Raw genomic sequence first — 18,806 nt, forward strand, 5'->3', positions numbered from 1 at the left:
GCAGCTTCACATAGAAACTCCAATAAGATCTCCAATGTCAGTGCAAAAGACTTTGCTTGGTTACAAAACCCAAAGGCGTACAAGAAACGCAGCAAGAACTCTTTCTTCTGTAGGAGGAGGCTAGGGTTTCAAAAAGAAAACCTTATGAAACTTTCTAGGGTTAGGTTTTTCTTTTTCCCACCTCCTTTAAATAGGACCTTAATAGGCTCTCCTATTCCAAATAGGTTTACACAGACCTTGGGCTTTCCTAGTCCAATAAGGATTATACAAACTCATAAACAAATAGCCTTTTAAAATAAAACATTGCTAGCTATAATCTGAAAACCTGTAAGCTCGATCGATCGAGACATCTATCGAGCTTTAATGAATCTCGACAGATCGAGATTCTGTCAAGTAGGTATCAAGTTCTGCAAATTGCACTTTTCTTGAGCAGTTCTTGAGTAATCTTCATGTCTTCAATTTAACCACTTGTGATGATCATCTTGAACCTACTTAGATTTACCCAAATACAAGTAAAGTGCGTTTTGTCAAAGGATATGCCAATTACATAAAAATATGTTCCCAACATTCTCCATTAAGCAAAATGGAGTAAGTCACTGTTGAAACACATTACATGATCATAGCTACCCATGAATCTTGGAATCCCATTTGCAAAAGGATTTTCTCTAGAAACTTCCATTCCACCCTGTCATAGGCCTTACTCATACCAAGTTTCAAGGCCATAAAACCCTCCTTCCCAAAGCATTGGGTTTTCATATAATGTAAGGATTCGAAAGCTATCAGAATGTTATCAGTAATAAGTCTATCTGCAATGAAACGACTTTGAGCCTCTAAAATTATAGAGTTGAGCAAAGGCTTTAATCTGTTAGCAATAACTTTACTAATAATTTTATAAAGCCCATTGCACAAACTAATAGGTCAAAAATCTGAAACATTCTCAGGATTGCAAACTTTCGAAATCAAAGTAATAAAAGTGTGATTGATGAACTTAAGGAGAGTACAAGAATTAAGAAATGAAAGGACAGCATTAGAGACATCAGGCCCCACATTTGACCAAAATGACTGATAAAAAAGGGGGGGCATCTCGTCAGGACCCGGTGCCTTCGAAGGAGCCATCTGTTTGATGGCAGCATCCACTTCCTCTCTGCTGTAAGTTTCATTAATTTAGAATTCATGTTGTCCGTAACAACCCTTTTCACACACTCCAGCACTCGGTCAAGATCATGAACATTGGATGATGAGAAGAGTCCGGTATAAAACTCCACAAAGATCCTAGAAACAGCCCCCTCATCAAACTGCCACACACCATCTACATCCCGAATACCTTTGATAAAATTTCACCTTTATCTTTAAGTTGCCACCGCATGAAAATACTTAGTGTTGTTATCGCCCTTCGCCACCCATTGCATTCTAGCCCTTTGTCTCCACATTCGGCTCTCTTTCTCAAGCAGTAAACTCAGCTCAAGGTTGAGAAAGACAACCAAGTCATAGCTACCTCCATTTACTGAAAACTCTTCGGCCTTCCATAACTCCTCCTTTTTCTTTTTAATCTAATTCTTAACATTGCCAAAGTGCTCTCTACTCCAAGAATTCAGCATCTTCTTACATTTTTTAAGTTTTTGCGTCACCTTGAACATTAGAGTGCCATGATTCTCAACTTGCCAATACCGTGTCGCCGCACCCTTTATCAGCCAGCCACATCTCCTCGAACCGAAAAGGTTTCCTGATCTAACGCTGGGCTTCATTATTTGGGTTAAGGTGCAAGCAAATAGGTTGATGGTCAGAAGAATAGCAGTGAAGGTGCCTCACTGTAGCTGCCGAAAACTTCGACATCCAATCATAATTGGCCACACCCCTGTCTAGATGTTCCCATATCATATATTCGTGCCTCCTACCATGCCAAGTGAATTATGGTCCTATAAAGCCGAGGTCTAAAAAACCACAAAAATCCAATGCCTCACGAAAAGCTTGCATCTGCGATGTGAGCAAAGTCTGCCACCTCTCTTCTCCTCAGTGTGTAAGAGTTCATTAAAATCGACCATACAACACCAAGGTAAATGAGGTTTCGAGTGCAACAAACGAAGCATACTCCATGCCTCTTCTTTGTGGCTTGCATCTGGCTCCCTTTGTGGCTTGCATCTGGCTCCTCATAAAACTCGGTAAACCTTCATGCCTCCTTTATCCCACCATTCATGACTGCGTCAATGTGATTCTTTGAAAAGCTATCAACCCAAACAACAATGTCAAACTTCCAAAAAAGAGCTAAACCATCTCCCCTATCTAGACTAGGAATAGTAAATAAACCTGCATATTTAATCTTACAACGAATCTCTTCTAACCGGTTTTTATCAGACCAAGTTTCTGACAGAAAAACGATTAGGGGATCTTGTGCTCGAATGATCTCTTCATGCTCTTCCTCTGCTCATAGGTTCCCAGGCCCACGGCAGTTCTATGCTAGGCAACTTATTGATCTCGGCGGGGTTGACTCGCAGCCTCCACCATTGTCACATGCATTTTCTTCCCTGATGTCTTACCTCCAGAAACATCCTTCTCTTTACGTACAAACCTTTTTTTTCTGAGTCTACATGGGTTGAGTTTCAACAGAAGCCCGATCCTGAACTAATCTCTTCCAACCCTGTGTATTACTTTTTAACTCATGTGGGCTTCCATGTGTGTCATGTGTTTCGTCCCGATCTGAATGAAAGCCCTTGGAGCTAGGATTCATGTGATTTAAATGACCTTCAAACTGGTCCACAGCAATCGTCGGCCCAATTGTGCTTAGGCCCACTTCTGGAGGGTCAAACTTGGATAACTCCTAATCAATCTCCTGAAGCACAAGCTGAAAATCCGGTTTCTCGCCCAAGATGCACTCCGAAAACTTTGTGTTTGCTATGATCGCGGTATTTGTTTCCACAAGCGGTGTTCTGTGTACCGGAGGCGACCCAACAATAGCATTGGGTTCACTGAACTGCGATGTTTCATGTTCTGGTACCCCCACTTTTCCACGGGCAGTCATTTCCCTTTCCCTCCTCTCATCTTCCCCATTCGAATCTCCACCATCCATCTCTACTTCCACATCACCCACCTTAACCGATGAGCACTTTCTGTTGTTAAAGTTTGGGGCTTGAAGCCAGGCACCAAACTGCCTATCTGCCTCAGTCAGGGATCCTTGACTTTGTATCCAAAGCTCACAATCCTTATCGCTATGGGAAAGTCTGCCACACTAGTAACAAATATTTGGCAGACGTTCGTATTTGAACCTAATTCAACCAACCTTCCCATTCTCTTGACGAATTTTGTGCCCTCTACACAAAGGTTTTGATGTATCAACCCCCACTCGGATTCTCATGAAGGTGCTACCATCTTGATTGCCCCACTCTCGCAGTCCCTGATGTACCTCTCCACAGACCCTTCCAATCTCTGCCACCGCTTTTGAATTCATATCCCTAACAGGTAAGTCATGGATTTGGACCTAAAAAGATGTCCTGTAAAAAACAAGGTCTTTAACAGCAACGTTTTTCTCCATTCGACACAAAGAGACTTGAGTGTTTGTCATAACTCCATGGTTCACCCATAAGTACTCGAGCTACATCCAACCTATCTGAAAACATAAAGAGGACCACGTGATTTCCCACATCTTTGACTTCAAATCCACCCTTCGTTTGCCATAACTGCTTAAAGGTCCGGGCTATGGCCTCCATATTTAGGACACATCTAGTAAAAAACTTTGCGGCAAGAACCTTACCTCTTGTGGTCTTCAAGGTTTAACCACTGTACTCATTCTCTTCCTCTTCTGTCAACGAGAGTTTTTTCCATAACATCGATAGATCTTCCATGATGGCACAACACTAATTCTCTACTGGAACTATGAACTAGGGAAGCCTAAACCCAAGGGTTAAGCAAGACCTTCTATTAAGCGGTTAGGGTTTTGTGGGAGCGTCACTCTAGCCTTCAGAGAAACTTCTTTTTTATAAATTTTTCTTTTTACGTTCCTTTTATATATATATATATATATAGTGTTTTACTAATGTATGGGGGCATACATTAGCAAAAACTATTTTAGAAATTTTTTTTGGGAAAATAAAAAAGTGATTAACTTTCTTTTCAATTTTTTTTCAATTTTTAATAAAAAATTTCCTAAAATAGATGAATAATATATGCTATAAGGGCACACATTAACCAAACTCATATATATAAACTATCAATAATATGAAAGTGATAGTGTGGTACATTGATAATTGATACTAAAAAACTATTGGATAAATTATTTTATTAGTTTATAATCTTTATGTTATGTGTCAATTTAGTAATAGATCTTTCAAATATGTCAATTCGTCTTTTGGTATTGTGTCTATTTGCTCAGTGGTGGATGAAAAATGCTCACCCTTATTATTAAGGGCATAGAACATTTTGACATAATAACAAAAAATTATAGACCAATTTGACACATTTAAAATACGAAGGACTAAATTGGCATGTACGGTAAATGTTATGGACTAGATAAATAATTTACCCAAAATTTTATTTATGTGATTTGTCATTTGTGTTTGTTTTGGGGATTACATTTTTTTTTAAATAGTTTATTCGTATATGTGAAACAAAAATGTAAAATTTAATTTATTTATAAAAATCTAAATTAAATGTTAGATTATTTATAAAAGGAAATTGTTAGTGAAGGTACTAAGAGCATTAATTTAAAAATATATATATTTTATTAAAAAAATAATTATTTTACAACCTTTTATATTTCTCATAAAAATAATGTCAATTTTCTTTTTTTATATGTAAGTGTCAAAACTACCTTAATATAATTTATTAACAATAACCTTAAAACAGCATTAACACAACCCTAGTAACCAATACATAAAAAATACTGGTTAAACTCACCCTTTAAAAAATAATGTCAGATCTACCAACAACAGAGGCGGTATATCCTGTACCCGGCATGCCGGGTACAGGATATACAAAATCCAACAATAGACGTACAGTATTTTGTTGAGATGCGTGCAATCTTCATCCGCAAGATGCGGGTACAGGATATACAAAATTCAACAATAGACTTACAGTATTTTGTTGCGTGCAATCTTCATCCACAAGGGATGTGATGTGATAGTCATCCTCCTCGATTGTCGATAGTTGCAAGTTTCCAACATTTCAGCAGTGGGAGGTAGGGCCCAGACAATTCGGCTAGATCACGCATGGATTAGGACTGGGCCCGATGATTTTTTTTTTACTGACCTCTACATACTTTAATAAAATCACACGTGAAAATTCTAACTTTATGATAGATTTGGAAGATTCAAAAGCAGAGTTAGGAATTTTAGTTTGAGGCTAAATTGGAACACTAATATACTTATTAAGATAACCTCTCACACGCACATATAGATACATACATATATTATATATATATATATTTTTAGACAAAAGTTAGGTACAATACTTTATCTACTATTTCTAAGATTTTTTTTTTAAGATTTAGTTATATAGCTACCTAACTTAAAAATATATTTCTATCTCATGAGAAAAAATTCACATGACAAAATCTTAAAAGGGAACTTAAGGAATAACACATAAATATTGTACCTAAATCTTACTCTTTTTTTATTATATATACACACTTTTTTATTTGATAAGTTATATATATACACACATCCAATAAAAACAAAAAGAACATAGTATTTTCAATCAAAATTATGTTTGATGTTGATCTTTCATAAAATTAATAAAATTTATTTTTACCATTTTCATAGTGAAATTCTTAAAATGTTTAATTTTCTATACAAATTATCAAATTTTGTACTAATGTAAGTAAAAAATCATTCAATTGAATTAATGAAATTTTCAAAAACATGAATGATCTAAAACTTGAAGGAATAAGTTAGGCTCCAAACCTTGAAGGAACAAGTTAGGCTCCAAACATATTTGAAACTATCTTACTTTAACTCATTATGTGGAAACTAAAGAGACATTTTATGTATAGTTTTAGTGACAATATTTTTTTTAATGAGTCAATGACTTGTTAATCGCCACATAACGAGTTGAAAAAGATAAATTCAAATATGTTTGGTGCCTACCTAACTTAAAAATACACTTCCATCTCATGAAAAAAAAATCCACATGGCAGAATTTTAAAATGGGAACCTAAAGAACAACATCTAAGTATTGTACCTAATTCTTGCTCTTTTTTTATTATATACACACACTTTTTTATTTGATAAGTTATATATATACACACACCCAACCAAAAAAAAAAAAAAAAAAAACATAGTATTTTCAATTAAAATTATGTTTGATGACAATCTTTCATAAAATTAATAAAAAATTTTTTTTACCATTTTCATAATGAAATTCTTAAAAAGTTTCATTTTCTATACAAATTATCAAATTTTATAATAATGTAAGTAAAAAATCATTCAATTGAACTAATGAAATTTTCAAATATATGAATGATCCAAAATTTGGAGGAACAAGTTAGGCTCCAAATATATTTAAAACTATCTTACTTTAACTCATTATGTGGCAATTAAAGAGACATTTCATGTTGTGGGAGGACTTTCGTCTCGGTCCCCAATCAGGTATTGTTCGCTGATCACACACACTATGGTACACTCTTCCTTAGGCCAAAGACTTATAAGACAATGGTGTGAGGCGTCTCTCCCCAATGTGGGATTGAGCAAATTCATGTGGGTGGGACTTAGGTCTATCATTGCCCATCCCATAACGAACAATACCTGATTGGGGGCTGAGACGAAAGTCCTCCCACAAAAGGCATTACCAAATATGAACTGAATGAATTGGAACATACTATTAGAGCATTCACAACAGTGGAGCTAAAAATTTAACTATTTGGCACCACAAAAAATTATTTTATCTATTTTACCTACACACATATTGTAGCAGTGGATCTATTTTAGCTTTTAATACAATAAAATAATATAAACATCATAATAAAATAAGATATCTACTACAATAAAATAATATATCCACTACACACAACCACTACACAACCATCACAACCACACACAATCAGGCATGGAATAATTTTTTTTTAATCTCTAAGCTACAGTGCACATCCATAAATAGATGTGCACTGTAACAATGAAGCTAAAAAAAAATAACTTTAGCTCCACTATTGTATGGTTATTTTCGTGGAGCTAAAATAGCTGTATAGCTTTTTAGCTCCATTGCTACAAGTGCTCTAATATTCTATACTTGGCAATGTAATACTTAAAAAAACAAAAAAGATTTATCATAAAAAATTAATTTTTTTTTTTTAAAATTTAAATTGTACTTTTTATATCTCTTGCAAAATTAATAGTTAATAATTGGTTGTTTTTTATTATGGATATTATGATAATTTATATTACGTCATTATATATGTTATATGACTTGTCAATTTATAGACATAAAACCACTTAATTATAATGCTATAATACAAATATCGGTCACATACTTTTCATTATTTTTTTTTATTTATTTCTTTAACATTTTGTAGAATATTATTTTTAACCATTGCAGTTTTTTTAAATGAAAATTGATGGTGAATGGTTACTTGCTGAACTAAATAAATAATACAATTTTTTTAATTAATTTCATATTTGTACTATATATATATATATATATATATATCAAGTTCATCCACATGTGATGTGACTTTGTTGCGTTGTTATTAAAACACACATGAATTCTTCATATAAAGTATTATTTAAATAAGCTCCTCATTCTAAATTTTTTTGAGAAAATTGTACTAACTCTCTGAAGTATTATACGCTCACTTTTTTTTATAGTTTAAAAAAAGACACTCACCTTCTCTAAAATGCAAATTATTTATGCTACTCTATTCTAATGACTAAAAAAGGGTTTAAACAATCTAAAGAAAAAAAATACTTTAACAGAATCCCAAATTTTTTATTAAAAATAAGGTGAATGAAAATTTAAGTGGAGGATAAATAAGAAATTCAAAAATTTTAAATCATTTTTTTAGTCATATGGGAGAGGTCAATGTAAATAGTTTACATTTTAGCGAAAGTAAACATCTTATTTTGAACTAGATAGGTGCAAAGTGTTTTGCGAGGAGGTCAGCATAATTTAACCTAAAATTACCGATTAGGGACATATAAGTAAATTACTAGACTATGAATACTCCCACAACCAATTGGTTTTTGGAAAATTATTAAGCACTCATAGAGTATAATAATGTAATACTTCCTCCTTCCACATTTATTATGGATCCCGCCATAAATTTAATTAGCGAGATTTATCATGAAAGTGAGAGTGAGAATACCATGCCACCGTATTTCTGAATTAACTAATAATTAGTCTAGTTTTCCTACAAAATTTGGAATTTGTATTTTTAACCTCCATTCAGACAGTTATTTAGGTTTTTTTTAGGAATTTTCTTACAAAATGCCTGAAGGATACTGGTTAAAATGCATTTAATGTTTTATTAAATAATATTTTTATACACTTTTCAAAAAATAAAGTCACAATAAAGTTGTGCATGTAAGCTAATAAATCATTAACACATGTATATTTATTGTTTAAAAAGTGTGCATTACAACTCATAATTGAACATTTATTAATCTTTAATTTGTGCCATTGTGAGATAGAACGCTCCTTAATAGACCCCCCCTTTTTAATAAAAAATCTTTCAATTTTCTTTATTAAAAAAAAAAAAAAAAAAACTCATCTTGTACAATGACAAACTACATGTTTCAATTAGCCACATGAAAAATTGTGGCTAAAATTGTGCCTTTTTTTTTAATTTTTTTTTTATAATACTAGTTTTTTGTTCAGGAATACTTAAAGTTGTACATTTTTTTTCTTCGCTAATCCTAATCATAGTAAATCATGTGGAAAGCTGTGCATGCTTCTGTAAGAATATGATTTCTCTCCAAATTACTTTTCTTATATCTTATAATTGGATATAAAATTTAAAAATCTTGCCGTTTGATAATTTGAAATTTAAAAATAAAGTTTCTTCAAACTAGTTTGTAAACTCCTTTTATATATTTATATTAAGTGTGAATTTTGATAATCTAAGCGTTAGATTGCATATTTTTATTATATTTTTCATACATGTAAAATTTAAAGAAAATCAAAAATTAATTGTTATCCCATCAAACAAATGTTAAAATTTTAAATTTTTATGATTTAAAATTGGGTATAAAAAATAAATTTATTGATCGAATAGTAAATAATATCTAGTCTGAACGAAATTTGATATACATGTTAAGAATTTAAGGAATGTAAGATTTTANTAAAAAAAATATATAAAAAATTTTAAAAAATTTCTTCCCAAATTAGGTTGGAAAAAAATTTGTTCTAATAAGAATATGCAAATAAACAATTAAATTTTTAAAAATTTACATCCGACAAGAATATATCAGCGGAGTCTGCAGGAATTTCTTTTCAATCCTTTTATCTTCTGTGGTACTAGTTTTTTTCTTGTCACTACAATTTTCCAGATTTTTTTTCTCGGAATACCAAATCGGCATCTGATTTCTGTGTTTCAACATGAATAATAGCTGTTCAAAACCGTCAACTTACTCACCAACCCAAACCAAAAGACAATTTTGTCCCTGAAAATTTTTCAAAACTCCGCCAATTCTTGCCTTTATTTCTTCTCATTTCAAAAGTTCCAACAAATCTATTTCCCCAAAAATAACCTTTCCGGCTCCCAAAAAAAACAAAAAACCATTTTTTTTCTCCAATCTCTCTCACCTACCCACACTGCCTTCCACCCGCAACTACCGCCTGCAATTCCGCTCCGACCTCCCCATTCCGGTTCTGACGACCTTCAGGTACTCTCTCTCTCTCACTTTCTTCCCATCTGAAAATTGAAACCCAAACTCCAAAGGTATTTCTGACTTTGCCAGCCTGGATTTACTATGTGTACTTTTTTCCCTTTTTTGGTTATAACTTATAACAAACAAGCACACTAGCTACCTATAATTCCAACAAACGAACTCCATTCTCGTGATTTTGAACTTTCTGAATTCAAGCGCTACGATTTATAATTATAAAGCAAAGGCCTTTGCTTCATAGTTCATAACTCATGGAATTCCAAGCATTCCAGGACAATGCTTGGTACGAGGTTGAATTGGTAAGCAATGGTGACATACTCACCATTAAGTACAAGAACTTTGCGGACGAGTGGGATGAGATATATCATGTGGGGAGATTCAATACTGTGAAAGAGATAGAGGATTTCGGGGCCAGGTTTCGACGTAGTAGCGTGCAGTTGCAAGATGGGGAGTGCAGGAAAGTGGTCTCGGGCATGAAAGTTTGCGCCACGCATTATACTGATAATGGGGAAGTTAAATTCTACGATGCAACTGTTCACGAGGTGCAAAAGATCCAACATTCGTTTAAGAATGGAGAAGAAGAGTGTTACTGCATATTTGTGCTTTTGTGGCAACACGGTCCTTCGAAAGGCACAAAAACATATGCAAGTGTTGCTAGTATTTGCGTCATCCGACATGTGCAAGGCTTGTTGATCAAGCCCTCGACTCCTTCTTGAAGATAGCAAGAGAGAGACTGGGAATTGCATCCCATAATCAGGATTCTTGTGTTCAAAAGCGTCCGGTATGCGAAGACCCAGGTGCTGCATCATCTTACCAAGCAAATTCTATCATAGATGTTGATGCATTTTTTGAGAAATTAAGGAGAGTCAGACGGTTTAGATGTGCGGCCAGAACTTTTGAAGGGAGGCTTAATGGTCAATGTAAAATCGAATTAACGTGGAATGAGCAGAAGGAAAGAGTGTCAATTAAAACGATGTGAATATAAGTTATAAGAAAAGACAGTTTTTAGATATGTATTGTGGAGATGATGCTAGACAGAGTTGAGTAGTTTAAAAGGCCTATGAACATATGATGTGGCTATGTTCATGAGGAATAGTTCTGGTTGCTCTATTAGTTTGTTGGGGAATAGTTCTGGTTGCTTTACTGTAAAGAGTGCATATCTTGTGGATATGTCAATGGGGAGTAGGGAGGAAACTGGGAATTTATCCAATGATGCGGGTATGAGCTACTTTTGGCATTCCTTGTGGCATCTGAATCTACCTAGAAAGAATTTTGCAGGGAGAGTTTGTGAAATTATTCTGCATACTAGGCTTAATTTGCATAGGATGGGTGTTGTTTCACAAACTGCTGTGTTATTTGTGGTAGCGAGACTGAATCTGCAGAACAAGTTCTGTGGTCCTGTTGTTATGCAGAAAAAGTATGGGAGGATTGTGATTTAGGTCCTATAATTCATAATACTGTGGGGGTGTCTTCTATTGATTTTTTGTGGCAAGTTTTGAAGAAGGATGGTGTGGAGACAATGCAACAAGTAGTTACAGTAGCTTGGGCTATTTGAAATCAAAGAAACAAAGCTCTCTTTAATGAATCTATCCAATTGCCTCATTTGGTTGTCCAGCGTGCAAGGGAGTATTTTTGAGTTCAAAGCGCAGTGATGGCTTCATATGTTGTCTCTTCAAGAACCCAAACTCAGTGGCTGCCTCTAAATCGAGGATTCTTCAAGGTTAACTTTGATGGTGCTGTGTTTGAAGAGATACAGAAGGTTGGGACGGGGGTGATTATTAGAATGATCAAGGCTTGTTTATTGCTGCTCTAAGCTCTCTGGAAAATTTAGGTCTACGCTGAGGAAGCTGAAGCTCTTGCTGCTGTTTGTACTCAGTTTTTGCTGCCTGTGTGTGTCCTTTTGAAGTGGTTGTAGAGGGTGATTCTCATATGGTAATCGAAGTTTTGAAATCTGATGTGCCAAATTTATCTAAAGTAGGCCATTAGCTGGATTTAGCTAAACACATGAGTAGATCTTTCGGGGAGATTTTCTTTAATCATGTCAGTGGGGAAGGTAATGGTGTTGTTCATGTGCTCGCCATGCTGAAACTTTATGCATTTATTCTGTCTGGTTGGAGGTGGCTCCTGTTTCTGCAATGCAGCCTCTAAAGATGTAACTTTTGGTTAGTTAATGACATGTTTCGCTTATTTCTATCAAAAAAAAAAAAAAACTCTTAGATTCTAAGCTACAGTGATAGCTCTTCCACTAATTGTTACATACATATCCTACATGATTAGAAGAATTGATTGAAGCTTTGACAAAAGATCAGTAAGTCCATGGTTGAATGTATCAATTTGAAGCTAATTACATGCATAACAAGATCAAAGATGATTGCTACCCATTATTTTATGCTACACTTCATAAAATGTTCATTCAGAATCAGTTAAATGGCTTGAGAGCATGAGCAACTATCTTGTTTCTTTTGATACATATTGTTTTTTATTTTGAAATATAAACCAGAAACTCTAGGGGATTAGAATCTTTAAGAGTAGAAGTTGTGAGATAAGATAGACTTTTTAGCAGGAGTGAGTTTGAGTGAAAAGGCACGATTTTAAGGTTCTTTCTTCCTATTGGCTCTTCGGTTCAGGTTGGAAATGCCCCAAACTCCTTTATGCCAAGACCGCTGTAACTTATATGGATTGACAAACATTGACATAGTGCCGCTTTGCTGAAATTTACATAAATCTTTTTCCTCAGGAGGCTGCAACACCTTCCATTATTCTATTAAAAGAACTTAATAACACTTTGGGTTAGTGAACAGTTTGGTAAAATGCCCAAGAAGGGTGTCTTAAAAGATAGTGCAAAGTTATTCATGTGTATAAAACATAACTGTTAAAACTTTTTGTATCACTGTATGACAAATACCCTTTTACCATCTATGATGAAAATGGCTCTCATCTCAAGAGGCTGTAAAACCTTCCATCATTCAATCATATCAGATTTGGATCCATACATTAGGGGTGCAATTACTCCCTCACTTCACTTGCCCAAAAAAAAATTTTGCTACACTTTTTTTACGTTTTACCTCTATTTTATTTATATATTTTTTATTCAAAGATCGGGGATGAAAGTTGATTTTTTAACTCTCAATTTCAAATATTGAGAACAATTGCACATGGTGGCAATACCTAAGGTATTGCGCATATTCTAAATCCAACTTATAACACTTGGGCTTAGGGAACAGATTAGTAATATGCCCAAGAAGGGTGCCTTAATAGATCGTGCAAAGTTATTTCATGTGTATAAAACATCAACTGTAAAAACCTTTTGTATCACTGTATGATACACGCCCTCTGACTGTCTATGATGAAAATGGCTTTCATCTCAAGAGGCTGCAACCTCCTCCATCATTATTCAATTAAACCAACTAATAACACTTTGGTATACTGTGAACAGTCTGGAAAAATATGGAAGAAGAGTGACTTAAAAGAAGAGTTAACCTTTAACACTCCAGTATAAAGCTGAAAGCAAGGCCAGAAAAATATTGTGGCTATGGAACCTTAAATAAACTGCCAAGTTTATTACTCAAAACCATCTTAAAGCTTCATCAAACACATGTTTAACAATTTCTCATTCACCACCACCAACAACATTGGTAATAACTGATGACAGGATTGGAGTTCAATTGCTCCTGTCTACCATCCAGATGTACCTCATCCGCATATTTAAATGAATCCACAATGTTCAATTACGATGGTTTAAAATTTTAAAATAATAATAATAATAATAATAAAATCTATGCATTCATTGGATCACCATCCCAAGCCACACAACAGAGCAACAAATGTTGATTGGCATGGCAACAGGAATCTTGGCTGTTGAATTCAACATCAAACAAGTAAGAAAAGAACAGAGGAAACAAAGCAAACTGAATTTCAATACCATCTGGTTAATCAATCAAATACAATAACACAAATATCGTAGTAAACCTCAAAACTCCAAATTGCACAATCAAATGTAACCTAATCAAATAGACACAAACCAGCTATGAACTAGAATAATACTCTGAGAGAATGTGAAAAAAGAAAAAGAAGGAAAAAGTGAGAGAATGAGCATGCGAGTGCAAAAAATGCAGGGGAAAAATACTTTACATCTAAATACCAGGGCCTTCATCGTAACTCCAACAAGATTCTAGAGCCTTGGTGCATGATACGTCATAGACATGATTTGTTCACTAAGCATTCCCATGTGGTCTCATTCTATCATGTAACAAAGACTTAGATGTTCTAAACCACATAGAAATTAAAAAAAAAAAAAAAATTTGAAAGCAAAAGATACTATTTTATATCAACAGGGCTTTCACCATTTGCAGAGGCTATGCAGAGCAGCATCCAACTTTTTTCACGGCTGATACATCATCTTTAGAGCCAACATTAATAGTCTGTCCCTTGGGCAAGGCTCCTGGGTCATCCCCAACGTCAAGAGCCTTCCTGCTGACTACACGATATATCTGAGAGAGCACTTCAGTGAAGGCATTTTCCACATTCAAGGACTCTAGGGCAGAGGTTTCCATGAAAAAGGTATTCTCTCTCTCGGCAAAAGCTGTGGCATCCTCAGTTGAAACAGCACGCAAGTGACGCAAATCTGCCTTGTTTCCCACAAGCATGATGACAATGTTGGAATCAGTATGATCACGAAGCTCCTTTAACCATCTCTCCACATTTTCAAAAGTGACATGTCTAGTGACATCATAGACAAGCAATGCACCAACAGCTCCTCTGTAGTATGCACTTGTGATTGCTCGATATCTGTAGCACAGAATGTGAAATGAGAAGTCTACTCTACAATGAATGATAACATGGAATCAACAGAGAGTAAATTATTTTGTTCCACAAATAAAGAAAATGAGTACATGAAGCAAAAAGTAAAAATCAGAAAAAAGGAAATTTCCTTGTAAAAATAGAGAGAAAGAAAAGGTCCAATCTAAACAGATCCAATAACTTATAAAATTAAAATACAAGCATAAAAAGTTAAAAACTCTATCTTCTCAATCTTTCTTTGTTTCCATACTGGGAAAAAAAAATTAAGCTAGTGTATCAAAGTCATTGATTAGCTTAAGATGGAAATTAGTAACCCACAAAAAGTGAGAAAATGTAAAATAAATAAAAGGCTTTGGGAACCAAAGAGATTAAATTAGGAACTGTGTGACTTGCAAGAAAAAGAAAGGAGTTTTGAAACCTCGAAAAGGCAAATACAATTAATTCAAAACCATTCAACTTATTTTTAAGATGAGATAATCCTTCCTTTCAACTTCTGAAAGATAAACAAAACAAATAAAACTTTGATGACATAGTCATATGTTTGTGATATATCTAAATTGATTTGATCCTCAAGTGATTTACCAAAGTTTACAGTTCTCCAAAGAAGATACAGAGTTTGGGTAAATTGTACTTTCCCATTCCAAAGTATGAGGAGCGTAGCAATTTTCCACTAAATTCAAAATTGAGCAATAAATCCATAGCATTAAGAGAAACGACACATAATCACCTGCTGTTGGAAATTGCTGTTAACTAGGTTCCAAAGATAAGAGAATGTGTTTCAAACCTTTTTTAATACTTTTTTCCATTGGTGAGACAAAAATAGTGCAGAGGAACATATACTAATCTGTCTCTTAGAATTGGATGATATCATACAACTTTATGAACTAATTGTTTTGTTCTACAATGTTAAATAATTTGTCTCATGTTTTTGTGAAAATCAAATGCTCCTTGACTTACCTGGTTTAAAACATCCCCCATTTGAATACTTATTAGGTGTGCCCCTGAAATATAAGCAAGGTGTGTTCATCTTAATCACTTCAGGAAGCACAGCATTTCACACCATCGGCAGACCAAGAACTAAACTATAAGCCTAATCACTAAAAGCATTATTAACGTCCACATGCTCCCCACCATCTCTTACACAAAACAAAAACCCTCTTTCCTACATTTAACACAATTGAATTACAACAACAACAAACATGCCTTACTCCCAAAATTTTGGGGTCGGCTGTGGATCCAAAACAGATTAGTTAGTGCCGTCCACATATATTCTTTTCCTCCATTCTGTTCTATCAAAAGTCATACTCTCTATAGCTTCCTTAACATGTCTTTTTTACTAACACAATCTAATTATCACCCCCAAAAAAACGAAAAAAAAAAAAAAAAAACTACGTTGCCAGCTTGAACAATATCAAAATCCATGATCAACCATACCAAATCCAATGAAAAAAAAAGAAAAGAAAAAAGAAAGAAAGAAAGAATGAATGAATATAAACAATCAAAACCAAGGAGAATTCTAAAGCATGAATCAAATTCATTGACTACCCATTACCCTTCACACAAAAACAACACAATTGACACATAACCCACAATCCAATAATCCAAGACACGCCATGACCCACATTCAATATTGTGAAACACCCAAGATCCAAATTAAGAAACCCATTACGAAAAACAAAGAATGAAATGAGAAATGGGGATGGGGATGGGGTTTACCTTTCTTGGCCGGCGGTATCCCAAATCTGGGCCTTGACGACCTTGTCATCGACATGAATGCTACGCGTAGCGAATTCGACGCCGATGGTGGATTTGGACTCGAGGCTGAACTCGTTTCGCGTGAACCTGGAAAGCAGATTGGACTTGCCGACGCCTGAGTCGCCGATTAGCACCACCTTGAATAGGTAGTCGTAATCGTCGTCCGCTCTATACGCCCCCATTTTATTTTGTTCGTTTGTTTGTCTCTTGAGCTTGAAATTTGAGGTAGGAAACGAGGGTTTGAAGGATCAAAATATGAAAATAGGTTTGGATTTGATTTCAATGGGATCGGGAAATGGTTTTTGAATTTCTTCGCATTTGAGCTTTTGAGAGAGAGAGAGAGAGAGAGAGAGGACGCTTGTATTTGTAAAATACTACGACAGAAGAGGGAGAGAAATTCAAAGCTAAAGTTAAAAATAAAGAGAAATTCAAAGCTAAAAGTTAAAAATAAATATATAAGCATTGAAAAAGATAGAAATCCCGAATTTGGATGAATGTAAATTATCATAACTAGTCGCTAATTCGTGCGATGGACGAAAAAATTAAATTTAAAATTAAATGTATTTAAAAAAAAAATAGAGAGTCTAGTATTAAAAAACTATTAATTAAAAGTTAATAAAAAAATTATTTTATAATTTAAAATAGTTTTCCATAGAAATTGTATAGGTATCAATCAAGTAGGATGCATATTTTAAATAAATAAATAAAAAAAGAATGTATCAACAAAGTAGGATACATATTTAAAATAAATAAGAAAGACAAAAGTAGTCACTGTCCACTATTATGATTTATTTATTTATTTATTTATTTAAAATATGCATCTTACTTGCAGTACACCACCACCATATGTATAGAGGTTATTACATGCCCTTGTTTAGTTTCTTATCAATGTAAATTGTCACTTTTAATATGAATAATGCACCTTCTCGCTCCATATTATTCTACTAATCAATTTGAGATTCCAAAATTGAGTAGGAAACATCTAAATCACTCCCTTATGGACTATACTTCTTAAAAAATTAAAAAAATTAAAAAAAAACTATGGACTATGTCACAACATTATATAAAATTGATTATTGATGACAGGAAATTTGTGGTTTTGATGGTTAGGAATAAGCTCTTCTTGTTGTTATTGATGACAATTTTTTTTGACAGAGTAGTTTTTCCAAGATCATACGAGGGTTTTATATATAAAATTCATAGTAGTAAAAGTTACACCAAACAACTCTTGCACTCAACCAAAAAAAAAAAAAAAACACAAAACACAAAACTACTCTTGCACTCGGCAAAAAAAATTCAAAAAAAAAAATTCAAAACTACTCTAACAATTCCTTATAAGAGTATTGTAATCACGTCAGTAGATTAATTTCTATATCAGTTTTTAATCTGTGAACTTTTCTTTTCTTTTCTTTTTTTTCCTTGAACGAAACCAAGTATTGAGCAATATACTATATGTCTATATCATTCACTAAAAAAATAAACCCAGAAAAGAAAATTATCCAAAAGTACTTTAAGCAAGAGAGAGATCATACCTATAATGAAGCAGCAAAGTGAACTGTTTTTCTTTGATACCAACTCTGTTTAACACACATGACTATGTTGTAAAATAAAAGCTTTATATACGAAACAGATCATAGTTGAAGATGAAGAACGGAACCGACTTTATTTTAATATACAGATTCAAATGGGCCAAGCTCAACACTATAAGGACCACCAGTCTGACTTTTCACTTTTGCTTAAAAAAAATGGGAGAAAAAAAAAACGAATTAGAATTTGATAGGACATGAACAAATAAATTGTAAAAGAATTTGGATAGTAATCAAATTAAGATTTTTATCAACTTATGAATTATAGGAGAAGAAGATAATTACACATTGAGGAGAAAAAATAAATATATAAGATATAAAATCTAAAATTTAAAATAAAAAAAAAAAGAAAATAATTGTGACGTGAAAAATTGTGGAAGCTCTAAAGGTTTCGGTTTTATATATATATATATATATAAATAAATATATAGATATTTTTGTGATTAGAAAATATATAAAAATTTATATAAATAGATATAAATTCAAAGATAAAGTTAAAAATAATCTCATCACACTCAGGTATTCTTGTAACTGAAAAATGCAACAATTCCGAATTATAATCAATGTAAATTATTAATTTTTAGGAAAAAAAAATTAGAAGAGCATCCGAGGGATCGAGACTAGCTTAAAAGTGATTAATCCTTAAAAAAAAACATGGTTTAGGGTTCTAAATACTTGCTAGGATTGTATTAGCAACTTTCAATATTTAATATAAATTCGTTAATAAAAGTGTAGCAAAATTCTTTCACATCTCTTGACTTCGCTACGGAAAGAATCTCTTCTCATATATAACATTGAAATTTTTCCAAAAAATTAACTTGGAATATTACTTTAACAATTAATAAGGAATGTCTTATAT

The 18,806-nt window shown here is 33.5% G+C and overlaps 2 protein-coding genes across 2 annotated transcripts; one reads left to right on the forward strand and one right to left on the reverse strand.

The window, feature by feature from the left end:
- The first annotated feature begins 10,057 nt into the window (after positions 1–10,057).
- Positions 10,058–10,522, forward strand: LOC112040178 (uncharacterized). Its single transcript, XM_065777813.1, has one exon. The coding sequence runs from the start codon at positions 10,058–10,060 to the stop codon at positions 10,520–10,522; it is 465 nt and encodes a 154-aa protein (XP_065633885.1).
- A 3,179-nt stretch (positions 10,523–13,701) lies between these two features.
- On the reverse strand, positions 13,702–16,755 carry LOC112017277 (ras-related protein RABA1f). Its single transcript, XM_024049743.2, has 2 exons — positions 16,323–16,755; positions 13,702–14,594 (listed from the first exon to the last, which is right to left on the reverse strand). The coding sequence occupies exons 1-2, from the start codon at positions 16,541–16,543 to the stop codon at positions 14,162–14,164; spliced, it is 654 nt and encodes a 217-aa protein (XP_023905511.1). The 5' UTR covers positions 16,544–16,755; the 3' UTR covers positions 13,702–14,161.
- Positions 16,756–18,806: the final 2,051 nt, after the last annotated feature.

The sequence above is a fragment of the Quercus suber genome, unplaced genomic scaffold (genome assembly GCF_002906115.3).
Source record: "Quercus suber isolate HL8 unplaced genomic scaffold, Cork oak 2.0 scaffold_165, whole genome shotgun sequence".
NCBI classification, from domain to species: domain Eukaryota; kingdom Viridiplantae; phylum Streptophyta; class Magnoliopsida; order Fagales; family Fagaceae; genus Quercus; species Quercus suber.